The 17,884-nt window shown below is 37.2% G+C and overlaps 3 protein-coding genes across 3 annotated transcripts; 1 reads left to right on the top strand and 2 right to left on the bottom strand.

Annotated features, from left to right (window-relative positions):
* The first annotated feature begins 383 nt into the window (after nt 1-383).
* On the top strand, nt 384-5,169 carry pold3 (polymerase (DNA-directed), delta 3, accessory subunit). Its single transcript, XM_026373782.2, has 12 exons — nt 384-504; nt 1,046-1,101; nt 1,421-1,520; nt 1,595-1,634; nt 1,757-1,889; nt 2,224-2,479; nt 2,578-2,650; nt 2,922-3,063; nt 3,508-3,611; nt 3,862-3,950; nt 4,076-4,154; nt 4,571-5,169. Exons 1-12 carry the CDS (start codon nt 448-450, stop codon nt 4,774-4,776), a joined length of 1,335 nt encoding a protein of 444 aa, XP_026229567.1. The 5' UTR covers nt 384-447; the 3' UTR covers nt 4,777-5,169.
* Nucleotides 5,170-5,406: 237 nt separating this feature from the next.
* On the bottom strand, nt 5,407-10,712 carry LOC113171807 (sodium- and chloride-dependent GABA transporter 3-like). Its single transcript, XM_026374532.1, has 14 exons — nt 10,556-10,712; nt 10,344-10,476; nt 10,121-10,260; nt 9,698-9,785; nt 9,206-9,338; nt 8,993-9,127; nt 8,705-8,808; nt 8,490-8,614; nt 8,287-8,399; nt 8,066-8,203; nt 7,873-7,975; nt 7,571-7,671; nt 6,849-7,019; nt 5,407-5,597 (listed from the first exon to the last, which is right to left on the bottom strand). The coding sequence occupies exons 1-14, from the start codon at nt 10,710-10,712 to the stop codon at nt 5,496-5,498; spliced, it is 1,743 nt and encodes a 580-aa protein (XP_026230317.1). The 3' UTR covers nt 5,407-5,495.
* A 1,919-nt stretch (nt 10,713-12,631) lies between these two features.
* Nucleotides 12,632-17,290, bottom strand: LOC113171913 (sodium- and chloride-dependent GABA transporter 3-like). Its single transcript, XM_026374650.1, has 14 exons — nt 17,134-17,290; nt 16,901-17,035; nt 16,681-16,818; nt 16,426-16,513; nt 15,822-15,954; nt 15,608-15,742; nt 15,312-15,415; nt 15,097-15,221; nt 14,894-15,006; nt 14,669-14,806; nt 14,324-14,426; nt 13,521-13,621; nt 13,045-13,215; nt 12,632-12,742 (listed from the first exon to the last, which is right to left on the bottom strand). The coding sequence occupies exons 1-14, from the start codon at nt 17,288-17,290 to the stop codon at nt 12,632-12,634; spliced, it is 1,752 nt and encodes a 583-aa protein (XP_026230435.1).
* Nucleotides 17,291-17,884: the final 594 nt, after the last annotated feature.

The following is a 17,884-nucleotide window of genomic DNA, read 5'->3' as shown; positions in this document are numbered from 1 at the left end:
CTGCTAATTGCTGGAGCCCCATCAGTATTTCTATTTCCTAGCCTATTGGTTTCTGTATTGAAACACACTAGAGGCAGCGATAATTAACCATGAACCATATTATTATCTTTCATTCTTGTGGGTGCAAACCTTGATATTACCCCAACATAATTATTTATTTATGCTTGGCTGTATTTTAAATAATAATAGGTATTATAACTATTATTACAACACAATATAATAATAAATTAATGTAAGAAAGCACAAACCAGCCTCATTCTCAGAGTAATGGTTAAACTTGGTCTAATAGCTGTAGCCTGTGATGGCCTGCAGAGGGCAGTGTGCAGCCTCTCAGCCCACAGGAAGTAGAAACAGACATGTGACATTCAACCGGAAGTAAATAAACCTAATTCCCGCGCAGTTGAGTCGTTTCAAAGAGGCTTCCACAGTTCCTGATAATCGACCGAAATGGACGAACTTTATTTGGATAATATTGACGAATATGTCAACGACCACAACAAGATAGTAAGTGAACGTTTGAAGCGCTCGATTGTTGATGCTATTTGTGTTGCTAACGTTAGGACTGAGTAAGCCTGGAAATAGTTAGCCGTTGAATTGGGTTCAAAAACATGCCTATCTAATGTTTGATGCTTGTGGGGCAATATCTAACACTGCAAAGAAAACAACTTACTGCTACTGCCACTTTTATTCTGCCTTTATGTTTAATTCGGCATATGAATTATTTAGTCAGTAGTACTTGGAACACAGTCTAAACGTTTGTAGTTGATTAGCTAAGTTTAGCTTCACTTTAACTAACCGCCAATAGCTAGCTGTGTTTTTAAAACTAAGACAGAAAGATTTATCAAATGTAGGACAAGACTTACATTTTATAAAATTACAGGGGATTATCACGACTTGCATGTTGGCAGTCGTTAAAGGCCTTTTTTATCTGTTATGTTAATATTAACTGTAAATCATAAATGCTATACAATTTCCATGTGTGTTTTTCTGCAAACTGTTTATGCATCTGAAAATACTTGTTAACAGTCGTTTTTCTGTGTAATAGGTGACCTATAAATGGCTGAGTCTAACTCTGGGGGTTCATGTCAACACAGCAAAACAGTAAGTATATCTCTTCTTAAAGTTAGTGACATATCTTTGGATAGGAACAGATTATTGTGTGAATTAAATCAGTATTGTATTAGTGCAGTTTTTATCTTTCAAAGTCTTGAGTAGTATGATAGAATGTTTTTCTATCAATCCATGCCAGTCTTTTTGTTTCTAACCAACTTTGCCTCCTACATAAAGCTTAAAGTCAGAAACTAACACTGAGAGTATGAGTCAAAACATGGATGGTTTTCAGTACTGATTCACATGACATACATTTTAAGATTGTCATATAAGTATGGGACAATAAAATGTTATTTGAAAATTGTTTCAGAATGCTCTACCATTACCTGGATCACAAAAGGAAGGAAAGTTCTGCTCAGCTCCATGCCACCTATCTTGTGTCTGGGAAGTTTGTGGACAATGGCCAAACAGTGAGTTACAGTGTATATTGGCATTATTTGCTTCTGTTGATCTGAGATATTCCTAATGTTGCTCTTCCTTTCAGAGTCACAGAGTGTCAGTTGTCAGAGAGGACCAGTTGGAAGGTATGTAAATAATTCCAACATCATCAGTGTTTACCCTGTTTCTTATACTTTGTTTGTTTTCTTTATATTTTATTTATATATGAAAATATCTGTAGTAATGTTATTTTTCTTTTCTTTTACAGATTTCAAGTCCAAGCTGAGCTTGATAGTCAGCGTCCATGTCTACAGTGTCCAGAAGGCTTTACTGAAAGACAGCAGCACTCTCTACAGTGTGGACTACGATGCAGTCAAAGACAACCTGAAGAACTGCAGTAGGTAAGCCTTATTATGTTGTTGTTGGTTGCTTATAAGTGAACAGTCATCTGTGTGTTTACACATGTGAGGAAAAAGGTAAGCTGTTTTATTCAAACAGACTTATTATCAGACTTATTCTTGAAAGATTGTGAGCACATATGGTGATGGAAAGGTCCCAGCAACAACTCTCATAACCAATTAAATGTGCTACTGGGATATAGAATATCATTCTATACCAAATGTCAGGACACATTAACATCCACCCCCTACATCCTTTAATCAGCGTCATGACTTAGTTAAGAGCAGTAGTAGGTACAGAATGAATAAAGTCAGAAAAGTGTTTCTTTGTTTGCAGATACAGTGCAATCCGCTGTGCCAGTGCAGTACCCATGTCCTCTCTGGAGCTCCAGCAGCTGAGAGAAACGCAGCGGGCTCCCACCACGGAGCCCGAAAATAAAAACTCTGGCATGAATGGAGACGCCAGTCTGGCATCAAAACCTTCCACCAAGCCTCAAAAAGGAATCATGAGAATGTTTGCAAATAAGGCTCCATCGAAGAACCAGGAGAGCAGCAAAGAGATTAAGTCAGAGCAGAAAGAAGACACACCCGCGGTATGGCTTGGTGTCCTCTTGGCTGAAAATAAATATTAAAAAAGTAAAAACAATAATAACAGTAAAATGATTTCTGTGGATTGTGTTTTGTATTTTAGGCTGATGTCCCCAAAAGTAAGCCAGCTGGAAAGGCCAATCCTACGTCAAACTTCTTTGGCAGTCAAACTGCAAGTAAGTAATATAACAGTGATTTACAATAAGTCAGTCAGAGATTTTGCCTTCACACTAACAACGGCAGCGCCATTCCATTGAAGGCCTTCTGTATATGAACAGTATCGTATGTTGATTTAATTTTTGCTTTTTGTTGAGGTCAGTGTGGACGTTGTAAGGTGTTTGAATGTGGTTACTATTGTCAGTCGATTAGCAGTTATTAGCAGTCATACCTGCCATCTTTATTAAGTCCCCAATATTTCCACCTCAACACTTTCCTCACCTCTTTTAGAGAAACCTGACAAAACTGTGGAGGAGGAACCAGCGCAGTCATCCACAGCAGTGCAGAAACAACAGCAGATTTCACAAGCTGAAAAAAAACAAGAAGCTGCTGCAGCGGAGCCACCAAGAGACAATAAGAAAGAGTCCAGGAGGTGTGTATGTTTTTAAAATAACACTTATATACTTATACTATAGTTTATGTCAAATTATTCAACATTAGGGCGAAAAAAGCTGCTTCTGGTTTAAGTTTCCAGCAACATGACATCGCCCTGGGTGGTGCTTCTTTGGACAATAAAGTGCATTCAGGTGAACATTCCTCAATTGCACACTATGCTGTTTACATTAAGAATGTAATGAACGTAAAACTGTCCATAGAACTGGCAGAGGTTCTATTTGGTACATGAAACAACAAATCCCCTCCAACACTACACTCTGTTTTAATGGAGTTATTTTAATGACTCTGAATGCAGCATTAGAGATTTCAGTGAACTGAGTAAGAACTCAAAGGATTTTTTCTCTATATTTGATTATTGTTAAATGCAGTGACTTATTCTAGATATGTAAAATGTTTTAAGTTTAAATGTCTCTTTATGAAGCAAAACCAAGCGAATGGAGGATTCTGAGAGCGAGGAGGAGAAAATGGACAAGAAAAAAAGGCGAAGGATAAAGAAACCTGAACCAGACAGCAGTGACGAAGATGGTGAGCCATTCACAACCCCAAAAAAAATTTCCATCTCATTTAATTTATTGTCATTTCACATATGATGTAGTTTTATTGTTTGTCATAACTTGTAAAGAATAATTCTCAGCCACACATCAGGCGTGTTCTCATTTATTAATATTGTAAAAACAAAAAATTCACCGTCAAAAAGAAAGAATTATGAAAAGGGATATTTCAAAAGCTCCTTTAAGATAAATCGCACAATACTAATCTTTGTTCACCTCGTCAGTCATTCCAGATTCTCCACAGCAGATGGAACAAACAAGAGAACAATCACCAAGTCCTAAAAAAGAGGTTGAGTCTGTTTCACATTCACATGTAAGTGCTCAGTATTATTGAGTTGATTGAGGCCAAATTCTAGCGTCACATTCATGTGATGGGATGTCCTTAACGTATTTAACACTGACTGAAATTTATGTACATGTGGTTTTATTCCTCTGTAGGTTCACTCTGAGATCAAAACAAGGAAACGGAGACGAGTCCTGAAACCTCGTACCTTTCTAGATGAAGAAGGGTGTATCGGTATGAGAAAACACAGTTGAATTACATTTGTTGGAACTATACAGCATCATAATTCATTGTTTTTTTTATTTGTTTGTTTTTTTAATCCACACAACTACATGTATCTTTTACAGGATAAATTCTTTTATTATACTAATTTTGATGGACATTGTTTGAAGCAGCACAGACCAGATGAGACAAATAGTCAGACATGCAAATGATAGAGAATCGGCCTACAGCACAAGAAAGCTATAAAAAAGATTATTAACAAAATCATTAAACACAGAAAAACAAACAATTTAGGCAACTATCTTGATTACACCAAGCACATTACAAAGCAGCTCTGGTAGAAAACAGGCTCTCACTCACCTGCAGCAGTATTAGTAGTTTGGTTCTTTGCTGTTTGTAATAACTCTGTATTGTTTTTCTTCCCACAGTGACTGAGAAAGTCTATGAGAGTGAGTCATACTCTGAAACTGAGGATGATTTTCAACCCACCAAACAAACTCTAAAGGTTGTCGCCCCAGCAAAACTACCAGCGAGTCGCAAAGAAGATGAGAAGAAAAGTCATAAGAAAACATCAGTAAACGCGAATAAAGGAGCTAAACAGGCTTCAATTATGGGATTTTTCCAGAAGAAATAACTGGACTCCATCGGCACTCAGAAACAACAAGCACTGCTACAGATGTTCTGTAACAACTCTCTTTAAATAACTTGGACAAGTCAGGATGATGGATACTGTATTTTATACCATTACTAGGTCATAATGTAAATACAAGACAAGACCAACTTAATAAATGTTGAAAACTGAAACTAAACACACGATGGGTCTCCACACAAAACAGACAAAACTACGTGCTGCAAATTATTAAACGTATTGTGGTTATAGATTGAGACATTTTGCGACAGTAAGACCAAAGTTCAGTAGGTTAAAAAGTCTTAAATTTAATTTTGATGCAACTTTAATGGGTCCTGGACTGGACTCAGTGGATTTACACCGCTGTTCTGATGTTGTGGTCTTCACACTCTGCAGCTTAATAACAGTCAAACAAGTACTCGTGAATTTATTCATATTCAACAAGAATACTCAACTGTTAAATTCTTCATATCCTCCATATTTTTATATATATTTTATACAGTTTAGGTCTTAACTCTGCTAATTATGGAAAACACATTTTAATATTGAGTATTCTCCAAGGCTGTGAATGATTTTAATTTATTCTTCTGAATATCAACATAACACTAATTTTTATTTAACTTTACCCACTCGTTTTTACCTAAAATAAATGATTTGCAGGTCCAACCCAATCTGAAGAGAAGGGTATCCTCACTACATTTATTTACAGAAAGTCTTTTTTTTATTCAGAGAGTTGTCATTGATTCAACAGTTTCTTCCTCGGTCAGTTTTCCATTTTCCTTCTGCCAGGCTGGTTCTTCAGCTGGATGACAAAGGATCCTCAAGCGCTATAGAAAAACAAGGTGAGAAGTTTTCTACAACACTTTAATAATTATGACAGCTAAAAATACTGGATATTGACACCAGTCATGGATCCCCGCTGCAGATGAGAGTTGCATGATATCTGATATTTTATATTTTAGCAATATAAATAAAATTTATGTTTGATCATTTGTGCTGGAAATCATGCTTGATCTCACACACGGCTTAACCTACACTGCCTGGCCAAAATAAAAGTCACACTAATATATATGTAGCTTTGATTACTACACATTCACTGTGACATCGTTTCATTAAGCTTATGCAATCTCACAATATTTATTCTCGTCCAGAGTTGCATTAATTTTTCACCAAGATCTTGTAATGATGATGGGAGATTCGGACCATTGCACAAAGTCTCCAGTACATGCCAAAGATTCTTAATGGGGTTAAGGTCTGGACTCTGGTGGAACAATCCATGTGTGAAATGTGTGCCATGCACCCTGAACCACTCTTTCACAATTTGAACCCAATGAATCCTGACATTTATTATACAATCGAAAAAGTCATACAATCCTCAGTCTCTGATGGAGCCATAAAAGTCTAATTGAATATTTTAATGCCTCCCTAGAGAAGGAACAGAAAACATTAAAATAATATATAGGGTTAGATATTGATATAGAAATATTGTTTTTAAATGATTAATTTTTGTTTGCTGAGGACAAATTCGGAAACAAAACTGGTTCCAATACTCAGGAGACACAGCCAAAAGCGGTCCCCAGAGGTCAACAAAAAGTAAATATCCTTGTTTAAATAAGGGACACTATTGTCAACGTAGAGTATATGTACACATGGTAGGTACATCACATTCTCATGAATGTAAGATGTCATCATCACCTTGAGGCAGTTTCTACAAAATTAAAACAAACAACCACTTGGACTCAATTAACTCATCTTAGATCATTATTGTTATAGTATCAGGATGTGTTTGAGTAAACAAGGGTTTGAAATACAACCAATCCATTTCCTGATTCTTAGCTCTTGGGGACATTTTAGGTTAACTTGGTACCAGCTGAAAAAAATAATCATCCATGCAGTAATTATCCAATGGGAGGCTCCTTCCTATTTGCTTAGTTAAATCCAGGTGGTGACTGTTTTTTTTTTTTGTTTTTTGGATGGGCAGTGTATCTACTGTGTGTCACATCTACTTTTCTTTCTCACATAAGGCAGAGTTACAGCATTTTCTTCATTAGAGTAAGAAGTCTGTCTTAAACACTGACCTCTGTGAAGGTTCCTGATGTCAAACACAACTGTCCAGCTGCCCACAGTGGCACAACGAGCACGGACGACAGTGTCATGGTCCATCCTAAAGTATACGCCCAGTCAGGGTAAACGTACCAGTCATTAATCCTGAGGTGTTTGTAATCAACCAGGTACAGGACAAAGGAAATCTGTGAACATTGACAATACATATCAAAAATACATAAATAAAATAAGAAAAACTGTGTGACATTAAAAAAGGTTACAATAGGTCAGTAGTAAAGGAGCTAAATACAGGGGCAAGAAAAAACTACGTGAACCTCCCCCCTTTGGCACTCGTGGTTGTTTCTTTACCTCATTAAGTGTTCATTGTGCTCTTTGGGTTATCTTGATCTTAGATTCTCTGAAAGCTCCTTTTGGTAAGGCATGGCATGACACATACTTTTTACACTCGCAATTTGAGGTTTTTACAGTTTTTCCTCAACAAAGAGAGTGTTATTACCTCAGACACATCTTGATCAGATCGCATTTTATGACAAATAAATGCAGAAAACCATGGAATTCCAAAAAATTCACATAGTTTTTCTTGCCACATGTAGATAAGATGTGGTTAGATTTTATAGCTTTACAACTCGAACTTTCTATTTGATATACTATATGGAGTTATGGTGGTAAACAGGGTGTAGTGTTAGTGAGATGGGCTAAACATAAATTAATTCATATTAAGTCTTTTCTGTCTTACCATGGTCAGCAGAGGAATTATGTATTTCCAGCACAGTTTGAAGAAAACTGATGGTCTGTGACTTGTCATGTCCTCAATTATGTTAAAAAGGTGGTCAGTACCTGATGGAAGTTTAGATTGTTCAATTACAATCAGTTGAACAATACTGCAGAATACTGCAATCTTTTCCTTAGTCAGTTATCACAGTTACGCAGATGACACTACTCTGTACTGGTGCTTCTTTGTACCCAATAAGATGCAATTAATGTTTGATCATCTGTCAGGGATTTTTTTTTCACCACCAAAAAGTTAGAAGTTCTTACCAAACATCCAGCCTATTGCCAGACACTGACACACCGTCATAAAGTCCTGGCAGGCTCTAGTGCAACCGTAATAATCAATAAGCTGGAATACGTAGATTCCTCCCTAGAGTGCACAGAGATAACAACTAAGTAATAGTCATTAATTTGAAGAACAATTTAAGTTTAACATGTTTTTATTTCAATATCTCTTTACCTCAGTGACCAGAATCAGATGTATGAAGAAGAAGAACGAACAGATGACAAGGACAAAGATCTCGTGCCTCCTTGGTGCATGAAACAGTTTCGGAAACAAGTCACTCACAGAAGTGACAACGCTCTCTACTGTCACAAACTGGGGATAAAAAGAAACAAGCAGTCAGATTTCTTTGTGTATCTTTATGTGTGCCTAATTAATTGTTAGGACAGTTATCTTACATGTGTGTCAACACTTAGCAGAATGAGCATCAGGAAGAAGCAGACGGTCCACAACTGTGGCAGAGGCATCATAGCTGTAGCTTGTGGGTAAGCAATGAAAGCCAAACCTGGACCTGTGTGTTAGAATTAACCACCAGAGTTAATACTGAAATTTTACATTTCCTGGATGTTTGTGTTGGGACTTAATGGATTCTGAGTTATACCTGACTCGGCCACGTTGTCCACACTCACACCCTGTTTCTGAGCCATGAATCCAAGTACAGAGAAGACGACAAATCCAGCAACAAAACTGGTAGCACTGTTCAGCAGACAGAGCCAGAAGCAGTCCCTACAGTTCCAGGTAAGACAGATATAGGGGTTTTGAAATGAAGCATGGCAAATCTATTGGTACATGGCATCTGTATTAATTTATACTGACTTGTAACAGTTATTGTTGTAGTCATTGTAGCTGCCCAGAACATTAAGAGTCCCTATAGTCAGGCTATAGGAGAAGAATATTTGAGATCCAGCTTCTATCCACACCTGTAATGTCAGAAACACAGAAACTTAGTCAGTGGGTCCACAGTAAACAAATACTGACTGGATTGTCATCTGGACAAATGTTTGTGGATGCATCTTGCTTTCTTTCTCATTGAGTCAGAAAGAAAGTCCAAGTACACAGTGAGCTCACTCACTAATTGCATGAGACAAATTAAAAAGTGGTCACCTCCAGGTTAGCCAGGTGGTTTAGATCTGGATACAGGTAAAAGTAGATTCCTTTCCATGCTCCAGGTAGAGTCAAGCCCCTAATGAGCAGTATCAGGAGCATCACATAGGGAAACGTGGCGGTGAAGTACGCTACCTAAAAAATAAACAACAAAAACATTTAAATTTGACTTATAATTTTAAAAAAGTTAATTCCTAAAATATACCCACTGACCTTCCCAGAGGATCTGACACCTTTCCAGATACTGAAGTAGCAGAACACCCAGCAGACCAGAAGACACAAAGCCAGATCCCACCGGACACTTCCCAGCTCCTCAATTCCTCGTGACATTCCCAACACCCGCCGCCTGATACGACGAGAAATTTCACAAAAGAAAAAAAAAAAAACAATAGCAACATCATCCAGATTTGAACTGTTTTATGTTAACAAAACAATGTCACAGTTTAGTCACTCTTGGCCTCTAATCCTGCAGCTATAAAAATAAAACATCCCTGCAGTTTATAAAGTTTCATCCCAACCAGTTGTCAAACTGATGGAGATGTTTTAATCATTAGCTCATGCACGATCTGTTTGCATGTGTTTTCTTAAGTTATAGAGTTGAATTTTAAGAGCCACTGGAAAAAGGTAAAAGTTCACATTCATTCCTATTACTAAAAGGGTGAGGTATTGATACAATATGCACATTTAATAATTAGTCAGACTCACTCCCAGAATTCAGTGGCTGCAGAGGTGGTGTTGGTCTGATTTACTGTCAGATTTGATGAATTTAACATGTGAAGACCAACACAGTTAGCTGTGTATGGAAACAAGAAATGTATAATAGTTAATGTGAGATATAATACAGTAATACTACAATAATTATAGACAGAAAGATATTTAAAATACATCATGATATCTACAGATACCAATTAAATTTTTAAAGCCAGCTTTATTCAGTATTCTGGAATCAATCATACACTGTATTTGCAGTATATACATTAGTAAAATACTATGTGTATATGTATAATAGGTACAGTTAGTGGAGTGTATCTCCTCTGTGCAGAAACCACAATCTTGTATAGATGATAACTGAACACACTGCAGGGGAACATCTCTGCAGAATTAATCTCTTGTAAAAGCTGTTGTTACCTGTGTTCCAGGTGTTGTCACAGCTGGCCCAGGTCAGCTGGGATCTGAATGAGAACACCAGGTAGAAGAGAGCCCACACTTGGACTAAAATGTAGCTGAAGTCGTAAAGTTTCATAATGAAATATCCATAACCAATTCCTGTAATAACAATAAACAAAATCATAGTTTAAAATGTTCCAAGTGAATTTTAGCTCATTGTCTAGTGATGGAACATAGTTCACATTCTGCCAGTGGACAGAGTTTTTTCCAGCAGGTGATGAATCCTTCCTGGGTGTACTGACCAGTTGAAGTCTCCAGTAGGAACAGAGGTATCCCAAACACAAGCACAAACAGACCATATGGCACCAGAAAGGCACCTGAAGTAAAAGCACAGACATTCATTCCCAAAAAAAAAAATAAACAAAAGTATATCCAATTGAAGTTTGTAATATTCACCTCCACCATTCTTGTAGCAGAGATAAGGAAATCTCCACACATTGCCCAGACCGACCACATTTCCTGCAACAACCAGAATATATTCTGTTTTACTGGCCCACTGTCCTCTGTCTCCAGCTCTTCTCTGATATTCTCTTTTCCTTATTTCTCTGTTCATTTCTCAATCAAATACCTTAATTGTAATTTGAGGATTCCACTACTGTGAGAGACAGAGCACCAGACACCAAATAATGTGTCAATCAGCAATGAGGTTTGTGAGCAAAGTTAATAAATAATAGGTTTGTTTTATAATCCATGAACTTTTGCTGTTAAAATTAGAACTCCTGAAACAGAGTCTGGAGAAATAGAAGATACTGGGCAAAAAAAAAAGTCCTGTTTGGCAAGTTTCCATAAGAAACAAGACTCTGTAAGAACATATGAGCTCTAAAATCTCTTATCTGTCAGGATCTTATGAGCAGGGGGCGGTTCTACACCCTGTTTAGCTTTAGCCCCCCTGTCAGTCATTTCAGCCCCCCTAAAAAGATCAACTATCAAAATTGATCGAAAGTAGAATTTTAACTTTTTGAAATAGAAGTAACTGCAGGAAATGTTGATTTTAAGAAAATGGATTCAAGTGTTGTTTGTTTGTTTGTTTGTTTGTTTGTTTGTTTGTTTGTTTGTTTGTTTGTTTGTTTGTTTGTTTGTTCACTTTCTTTTATTCTGCGTGTTCCGCCCTCCATGGATGATGGTGTCCAGTTTGGCAGATAGATGAACAGTTTCACAAATGAGAGTCAAGAGTTGCTTGTTCAGGCTGTTTATTTGCTTCCCAAATGAAAACACTGTAAAACTGAAACATACAAACGAAGAGATATATAAATCAACAATAAATGTATGACCCACTTAGTATACTAGTCAAATGACAAACATTTCCAATGATGTGCTAAAAACTAGCTTATTGGCTTAATGATAATACATAATGCAAGATGTTAGTTTTCTTATTGAGTCACATTTGTGTTGTTTGTACTACATATGATTCCTTTTACAAAAAGACTTTTACAAGACTAGTGTCTCCCTGGGATGTGAGTTATATATGTGACACTGATTAACTGCCAAATATTCAATATACGTAAATGCTTTTGGTTTTATTAAACAGATCTCTTATGAAAAGGCCTTAAAAGCAACAAATATACACTGTAGAATAAAAACCATCACTCAGTTATCAAAATAGACGTTTGAGCCCCAATTCCATGAAGATACATTTCTAACATTGTCTAAAAATGGGTATTAGGTGGTTTACTAATACAATCAAATTCCCAAATGTGTAAAAAGGATTTGTGCATGTCTCATTGTCCAAAAATGCATGTTCAGCACATAAATAATTTGAGTTGTTTAGTCAGTGAGAAATTCACCTGCACTTAACTTTTTGTCAGTAAATGTGAGCAGTCAGAACAGCACAGTGCAACAAGGCTTTTGTTTATCTAGAATTGCTTTGTTGCTGTGTTTAAAATTACCTGGCACTTCAATCAACATGCTTACAATGCTGTGTTGACTTTATGTTGACCAAACACTTATTATACCACTTTTGTTTTACATAGTTTGTCATTGAACTTGCACTTGTCTTCGTTTTGCTTCAGGTCGTGCATCCTGTTGGGGCTGTGCATTCTTACAAGTGCATCCCATCACCTGAAGTCCTGGTGAGGTACAGTGCAGCTCCTGTAGCAGAAGGTGTTTGGGAAGATGCATGTTTGCAGAATAGCCTGACGCTTTTCAAATTTCTGAACACCACAAGAATATCTTGGTGCAGTACATGAATCTGATGAAGAGTAAACTAAAGATATAAAGACTATTGTTAGACTGTTGATTCAGAGGAAATTCAGACTTAAAAAAAAAAAAAGACAAAATATTTTAATTATATAAATGTCATTTTTCACCTGCATCAGGATTCCTACATTAGTTTATTTTACAGTGTGTAATAATGCTGATGACTTTTTATTCCCACATTGACAGGTAACTCATACTCTGTCATGTAAACAAATATTATCACTGATTACAAGATGTTTATATGCCTGGTGGGAAAGGTTAATGGGACATCACATGTCAAGTTGTGAGATGCAGGTCCAGTTCCGCAGTTGCCCCCTCCTCTCCCAGTTTTCCATTTTCCGTTTGCCAGACTGGATTTTTAGCTGGCTGGCAAAGGATGGTCAAACGCTGAAAACACAGAATATCATCACAATACTGTAATGTACCGGATGAAGAAAACCAAGGGACTGTACTTCTTTTTTCACAGTTTTTGTCTTATTACTACCAAGACTGATTCATTAAACCAGCCATGGCTCCCTATTAGATCCCACTCAAAATATGGATTGATAGTCAAAAACTACCATTGTTTCAAAATGGATAGGGATATTTGTTGTATTCATTCCTATTGATTTTTTAACAAAACTGTTACTACACCTACATTATCTGCTGCTTTAAGTGTTTACATTATAAAGTATTTTTTGAACTCTGACCTCTCTCAAGCTTCCCGATGTCAAACACAACCGTCCAGCTGCCCACAGTGGCACCATGAGCACAGAGGACAGTGTCATGGTCCATCCTAAAGTATACGCCCAGTCAGGGTAAATGTACCAGTCATTAATCCTGAGGTGTTTGTAATCAACCAGGTAGAGGACAAAGGAAATCTGTAATTAGAAATACAAATACAAGGTCATAAATAGGTAATACAAAGATATAGTACTGGTGCCAAATACATCACATCCATTGGATGTAGTGCAACTGTAGCTTGATTAAGATTCAGTGTCACTGTAGGGAGTTTTGGTGGAGGTTTCCAGCTAAAAACCACACGACTAAGTAAAATTAAAATGCAAATCAACCAAATTCAGCTGTACTGCATAGAAAACGAAAGACAATTCTGAATGCATAAAGTGAAGAAAAGCTCAAGTTAAAGAAAGTAAGGTTAAAATATATAAAATCTCTTTTGTCTTACCATGGTCAGCAGAGGAATGAGGTATTTCCAGCACAGTTTGAAGAAAACCGACGGTCTGTGACTTGTCATATCCTCAATGATGTTAAATAAACGGTCAGTACCTGATGGAAGTTCAGATTCCTCATGTAATCATTTACACATCATATAAATTTATTTGAAATATTCCTAAAAGTACTATTATTGACACAAACATAGGATGGTACTTAATTTAGCAGTTGAAAACATCTGCTTTGATTTCAGTTAATTAGACCAAACCTATCAAATCATCTGTTTAATATAGCGCATATTTTCAAATTATGTCAATTATGTCTGATTTGTGCCACTAGATGTTGTAAATGTATAGGTGTACACTGATTATACTTGGAACAACACCCTTTAAACACATCATAGTGATTATGTAGTGCATGAAGGAAGCATTCTTGGCCATGTCCCATATATACATATTTTGTATAGAGGAGTTTTTGTATTTGGAATTTGCCTGACCATGTTTATAACATAAACTCTTCCAGTGCTGTTGTTTGACATGTTTTACTGAGTTACAGTAATATTACAGTATCAAAAGTGAGCTAACATTAGCAAGTTCTAGGTCATAAAGTGAATTTTGCACCTAGTCGGTTACAACAGTTACGCAGATGACACACCACTGTATATTTCTTGTTCAGCACACAATCCCAAAAAAGAGATGAGATGCACCTATGCGGTGCACCTATATGGTTGTCTATCAGGGTACTATTTCTATTTATAGGCAAAACAAATCAACAAAAAATTATAATTTAGTTAATTGTTAATTGAATTTTTCTTACCAAACATCCAGCCTATTGCCAAACACTGACACACCGTCATGAAGTCCTGGCAGGCTCTGGTGCAAGCATAATAATCAATAAGCTGGAATACGTAGATTCCTCCCTAAACAGAAAGAAACAATGAATTAATACCAGCCATTAGAAGAAATGTAGACCAAAATTGTAATTGTTATCATAGACTTTATTGATCCATTTGGTAAACTTGAACTGGACAGCTGCCAGACAGCACATTTCTGCGATACTACAGGGTTTCTGTCTCTTGTCCAAGGACAAGACCCTGTCCAAGGACAAGAGGGTCTATTGACCCTCGCCTTCATCCATGTTTTTATGTCAATATCACGTTACCTCAGTGACCAGAATCAGATGTATGAAGAAGAAGGATGAACAGATGACAAGGACAAAGATCTCGTGCCTCCTTGGTGCATGAAACAGTTTCGGAAACAAGTCACTCACAGAAGTGACAACGCTCTCTACTGTCACAAACTGGGGATAAAAAAATACAAGCAAACAGTCAGATTTCTTTGTGTATGTTTATGTGTGCCTAATTAATTGTTAGGACAGTTATCTTACATGTGTGTCAACACACAGCAGAATGAGCATCAGGAAGAAGCAGACAGTCCACAACTGTGGCAGAGGCATCATAGCTGTAGCTTGTGGGTAAGCAATGAAAGCCAAACCTGGACCTGTGTGATAGAATTAACCACCAGAGTTAATACTGAAACTTTACATTTCCTGGATGTTTGTGTCGGGACTCAGTGGATTCTGAGTTATACCTGACTCGGCCACATTGTCCACACTCACACCCTGTTTCTGAGCCATGAATCCAAGTACAGAGAAGACGACAAATCCAGCAACAAAACTGGTAGCACTGTTCAGCAGACAGAACCAGAAGCAGTCCCTACAGTTCCAGGTAAGACAGATATAGGGGTTTTGAAATGAAGCATGGCAAATCTATTGGTACATGGCATCTGTATTAATTTATACTGACTTGTAACAGTTATTGTTGTAGTCATTGTAGCTGCCCAGAACATTAAGAGTCCCTATAGTCAGGCTATAGGAGAAGAATATTTGAGATCCAGCTTCTATCCACACCTGTAATGTCAGAAACACAGAAACTTAGTCAGTGGGTCCACAGTAAACAAATACTGACTGGATTGTCATCTGGACAAATGTTTGTGGATGCATCTTGCTTTCTTTCTCATGGAGTCAGAAAGAAAGTCCAAGTTTCCACTTACACAGTGACGTCACTCACTAATTGCATGAGACAAATTAAAAAGTGGTCACCTCCAGGTTAGCCAGGTGGTTTAGATCTGGATACAGGTAAAAGTAGATTCCTTCCCCTGCTCCAGGTAGAGTCAAGCCCCTAATGAGCAGTATCAGGAGCATCACATAGGGAAACGTGGCGGTGAAATATGCTACCTAAAAAATAAACAACAAAAACATTTAAATTTGACTTATAATTTAAAAAAATGTTAATTCCTAAAATATTCCCACTGACCTTCCCAGAGGATCTGACACCTTTCCAGATACTGAAGTAGCAGAACACCCAGCAGACCAGAAGACACAAAGCCAGATCCCACCGGACACTTCCCAGCTCCTCAATTCCTCGTGACATTCCCAACACCCGCCGCCTGATATGACGAGAAATTTCACAAAAAAAAAAAAAAACAATAGCAACATCATCCAGATTTGAGTAGTACGTCAGAGATTACTCATTATACATACTAAAAATGTAGTCACCCTGGAGAATTTTGATTCTGTCATAACGAAAAGGAAAAAAGGGACTCAGCTGTCCAATATAGGCAAAAGCTTCGAAGAACACCACACTTAGACTGCAGTAAACAACAAGCTGGCAATAGCATGCAACATTATGTGCCACTGTAAAAGAGTACTGAGGTGTCTTTATCTGAATTTTCAAATTCTAAATTTAAAATAAGTTCTGAATTTTTTAAGGCAAAAAGAAGTATTTTTGACATAGCACTACACATTTCTCAATAATCCTCCGTGATATAGAGAAAAAAGTAACCTTGCAGATTCATTCCTATTACAGAAGAACTGAGCTATAGATACAGTATCCACATTTAATAATTAGTCAGACTCACTCCCAGAATTCAGTGGCTGCAGAGGTGGTGTTGGTCTGATTTGCTGTCAGATTTGATGAATTTAACATCTGAAGACCAACACAGTTAGCTGTGTACAGGAACAAACCAGAAACATTTTATAGAAACATTGATCTCATTATAATAGTTAATGTGAGAGTTTGTCTGTAAGAAACCACAATCTTGTATAGATGATAGCTGAACACACTGCAGGGGAACATCTCTGCAGAGTTAATCTCTAGTAAAAGCTGTTGTTACCTGTGTTCCAGGTGTTGTCACAGCTGGCCCAGGGCAGCTGGGATCTGAATGAGAACACCAGGTAGAAGAGAGCCCACACTTGGACTAAAATGTAGCTGAAGTCGTAAAGTTTCATAATGAAATATCCATAACCAATTCCTGTAATAACAATAAACAAAATCATAGTTTAAAATGTTCCAAGTGAATTTTAGCTCGTGTTTAGTGATGGAATACAGTTTACCTTCTGCCAGTGGACAGAGTTTTTTCCAGCAGGTGATGAATCCTTCCTGGGTGTACTGACCAGTTGAAGTCTCCAGTAGGAACAGAGGTATCCCACACACAAGCGCAAACAGACTATATGGCACCAGAAAGGCACCTGAAGTAAAAGCACAGACATTCATTCCCCAAAAAAGACAAATTAAATCAGAAACCTTAATTTAAAAAATATATCCAATTGAAGTTTGTAATATTCACCTCCACCATTCTTGTAGCAGAGATAAGGAAATCTCCACACATTGCCCAGACCGACCACATTTCCTGCAACAACCAGAATATATTCTGTTTTACTGGCCCACTGTCCTCTGTCTCCAGCTCTTCTCGGATTTTCTCTTTTCCTTATTTCTCTGTTCATCTCGTAATCAAGTATCCTTTGACTGTAGTGCTAAGTACACCACTGCTTGCCTTTCTTAATTTAGGTACATCCCGCTCTCAAGGTCCTTCACTCCCAAACTAGTCATTCCAGTACACAGTCAGCATTTTGTTTCACAAAGCAAACGGCATTTGCATGCACAAAAAGGTGTCTTGTTCTCAACTTTCAACTTTTCTCAACCATACGTCAACATGATGGCATCACATCTATGGAAGATTTTGATATGTTAGACTGTGTTCTACACCACCATCATTAAAACACCATATTTTTGGAAAATTTGTGGACAAATTACACCTTTTAATGTAGTTTAGTAGCCAAAACTATAATAACCTAATCCAATTCAGTGAATTATTAGAACATAAAGTTTTTCTCCAACAATCTCCAACTCCCTGCCGCAGGTAGGTAAAGTCATAACAATTCTCAGTCTCTGATGGATCTATTAAAACCTAATTGAATATTTTAATTCCTCCCTAGAGAAGGATCAGAAAACATTAAAATAATACATATTCATTTGGAAAACATTGTTTTTAAATGATGATTTTTGTTTGCTGAGGACAAATTCGGAAACAAAACTGG

The sequence above is a fragment of the Anabas testudineus genome, chromosome 17 (assembly GCF_900324465.2).
Source record: "Anabas testudineus chromosome 17, fAnaTes1.2, whole genome shotgun sequence".
Classification (NCBI taxonomy): domain Eukaryota; kingdom Metazoa; phylum Chordata; class Actinopteri; order Anabantiformes; family Anabantidae; genus Anabas; species Anabas testudineus.
This window is presented reverse-complemented; position numbering and strand designations above follow the sequence as displayed.

Excerpts from the sequence above, each read along its gene's own strand:
- pold3 (XM_026373782.2), top strand. The coding sequence starts at position 448 with ATGGACGAACTTTATTTGGATAATATTGACGAATATGTCAACGACCAC. Across the intron at positions 2,480-2,577 it reads AGAAAGAAGACACACCCGCG|GCTGATGTCCCCAAAAGTAA; the intron begins GTATGGCTTGGT and ends TTTGTATTTTAG. Across the intron at positions 3,064-3,507 it reads AATAAGAAAGAGTCCAGGAG|CAAAACCAAGCGAATGGAGG; the intron begins GTGTGTATGTTT and ends CTCTTTATGAAG.
- LOC113171807 (XM_026374532.1), bottom strand. The coding sequence starts at position 10,712 with ATGAACAGAGAAATAAGGAAAAGAGAATATCAGAGAAGAGCTGGAGAC. Across the intron at positions 8,809-8,992 it reads ACCACCTGGCTAACCTGGAG|GTGTGGATAGAAGCTGGATC; the intron begins GTGACCACTTTT and ends CTGACATTACAG. Across the intron at positions 8,400-8,489 it reads GGACAACGTGGCCGAGTCAG|GTCCAGGTTTGGCTTTCATT; the intron begins GTATAACTCAGA and ends TCTAACACACAG.
- LOC113171913 (XM_026374650.1), bottom strand. The coding sequence starts at position 17,290 with ATGAACAGAGAAATAAGGAAAAGAGAAAATCCGAGAAGAGCTGGAGAC. Across the intron at positions 15,416-15,607 it reads ACCACCTGGCTAACCTGGAG|GTGTGGATAGAAGCTGGATC; the intron begins GTGACCACTTTT and ends CTGACATTACAG. Across the intron at positions 13,622-14,323 it reads GGCAATAGGCTGGATGTTTG|GTACTGACCGTTTATTTAAC; the intron begins GTAAGAAAAATT and ends AACTTCCATCAG.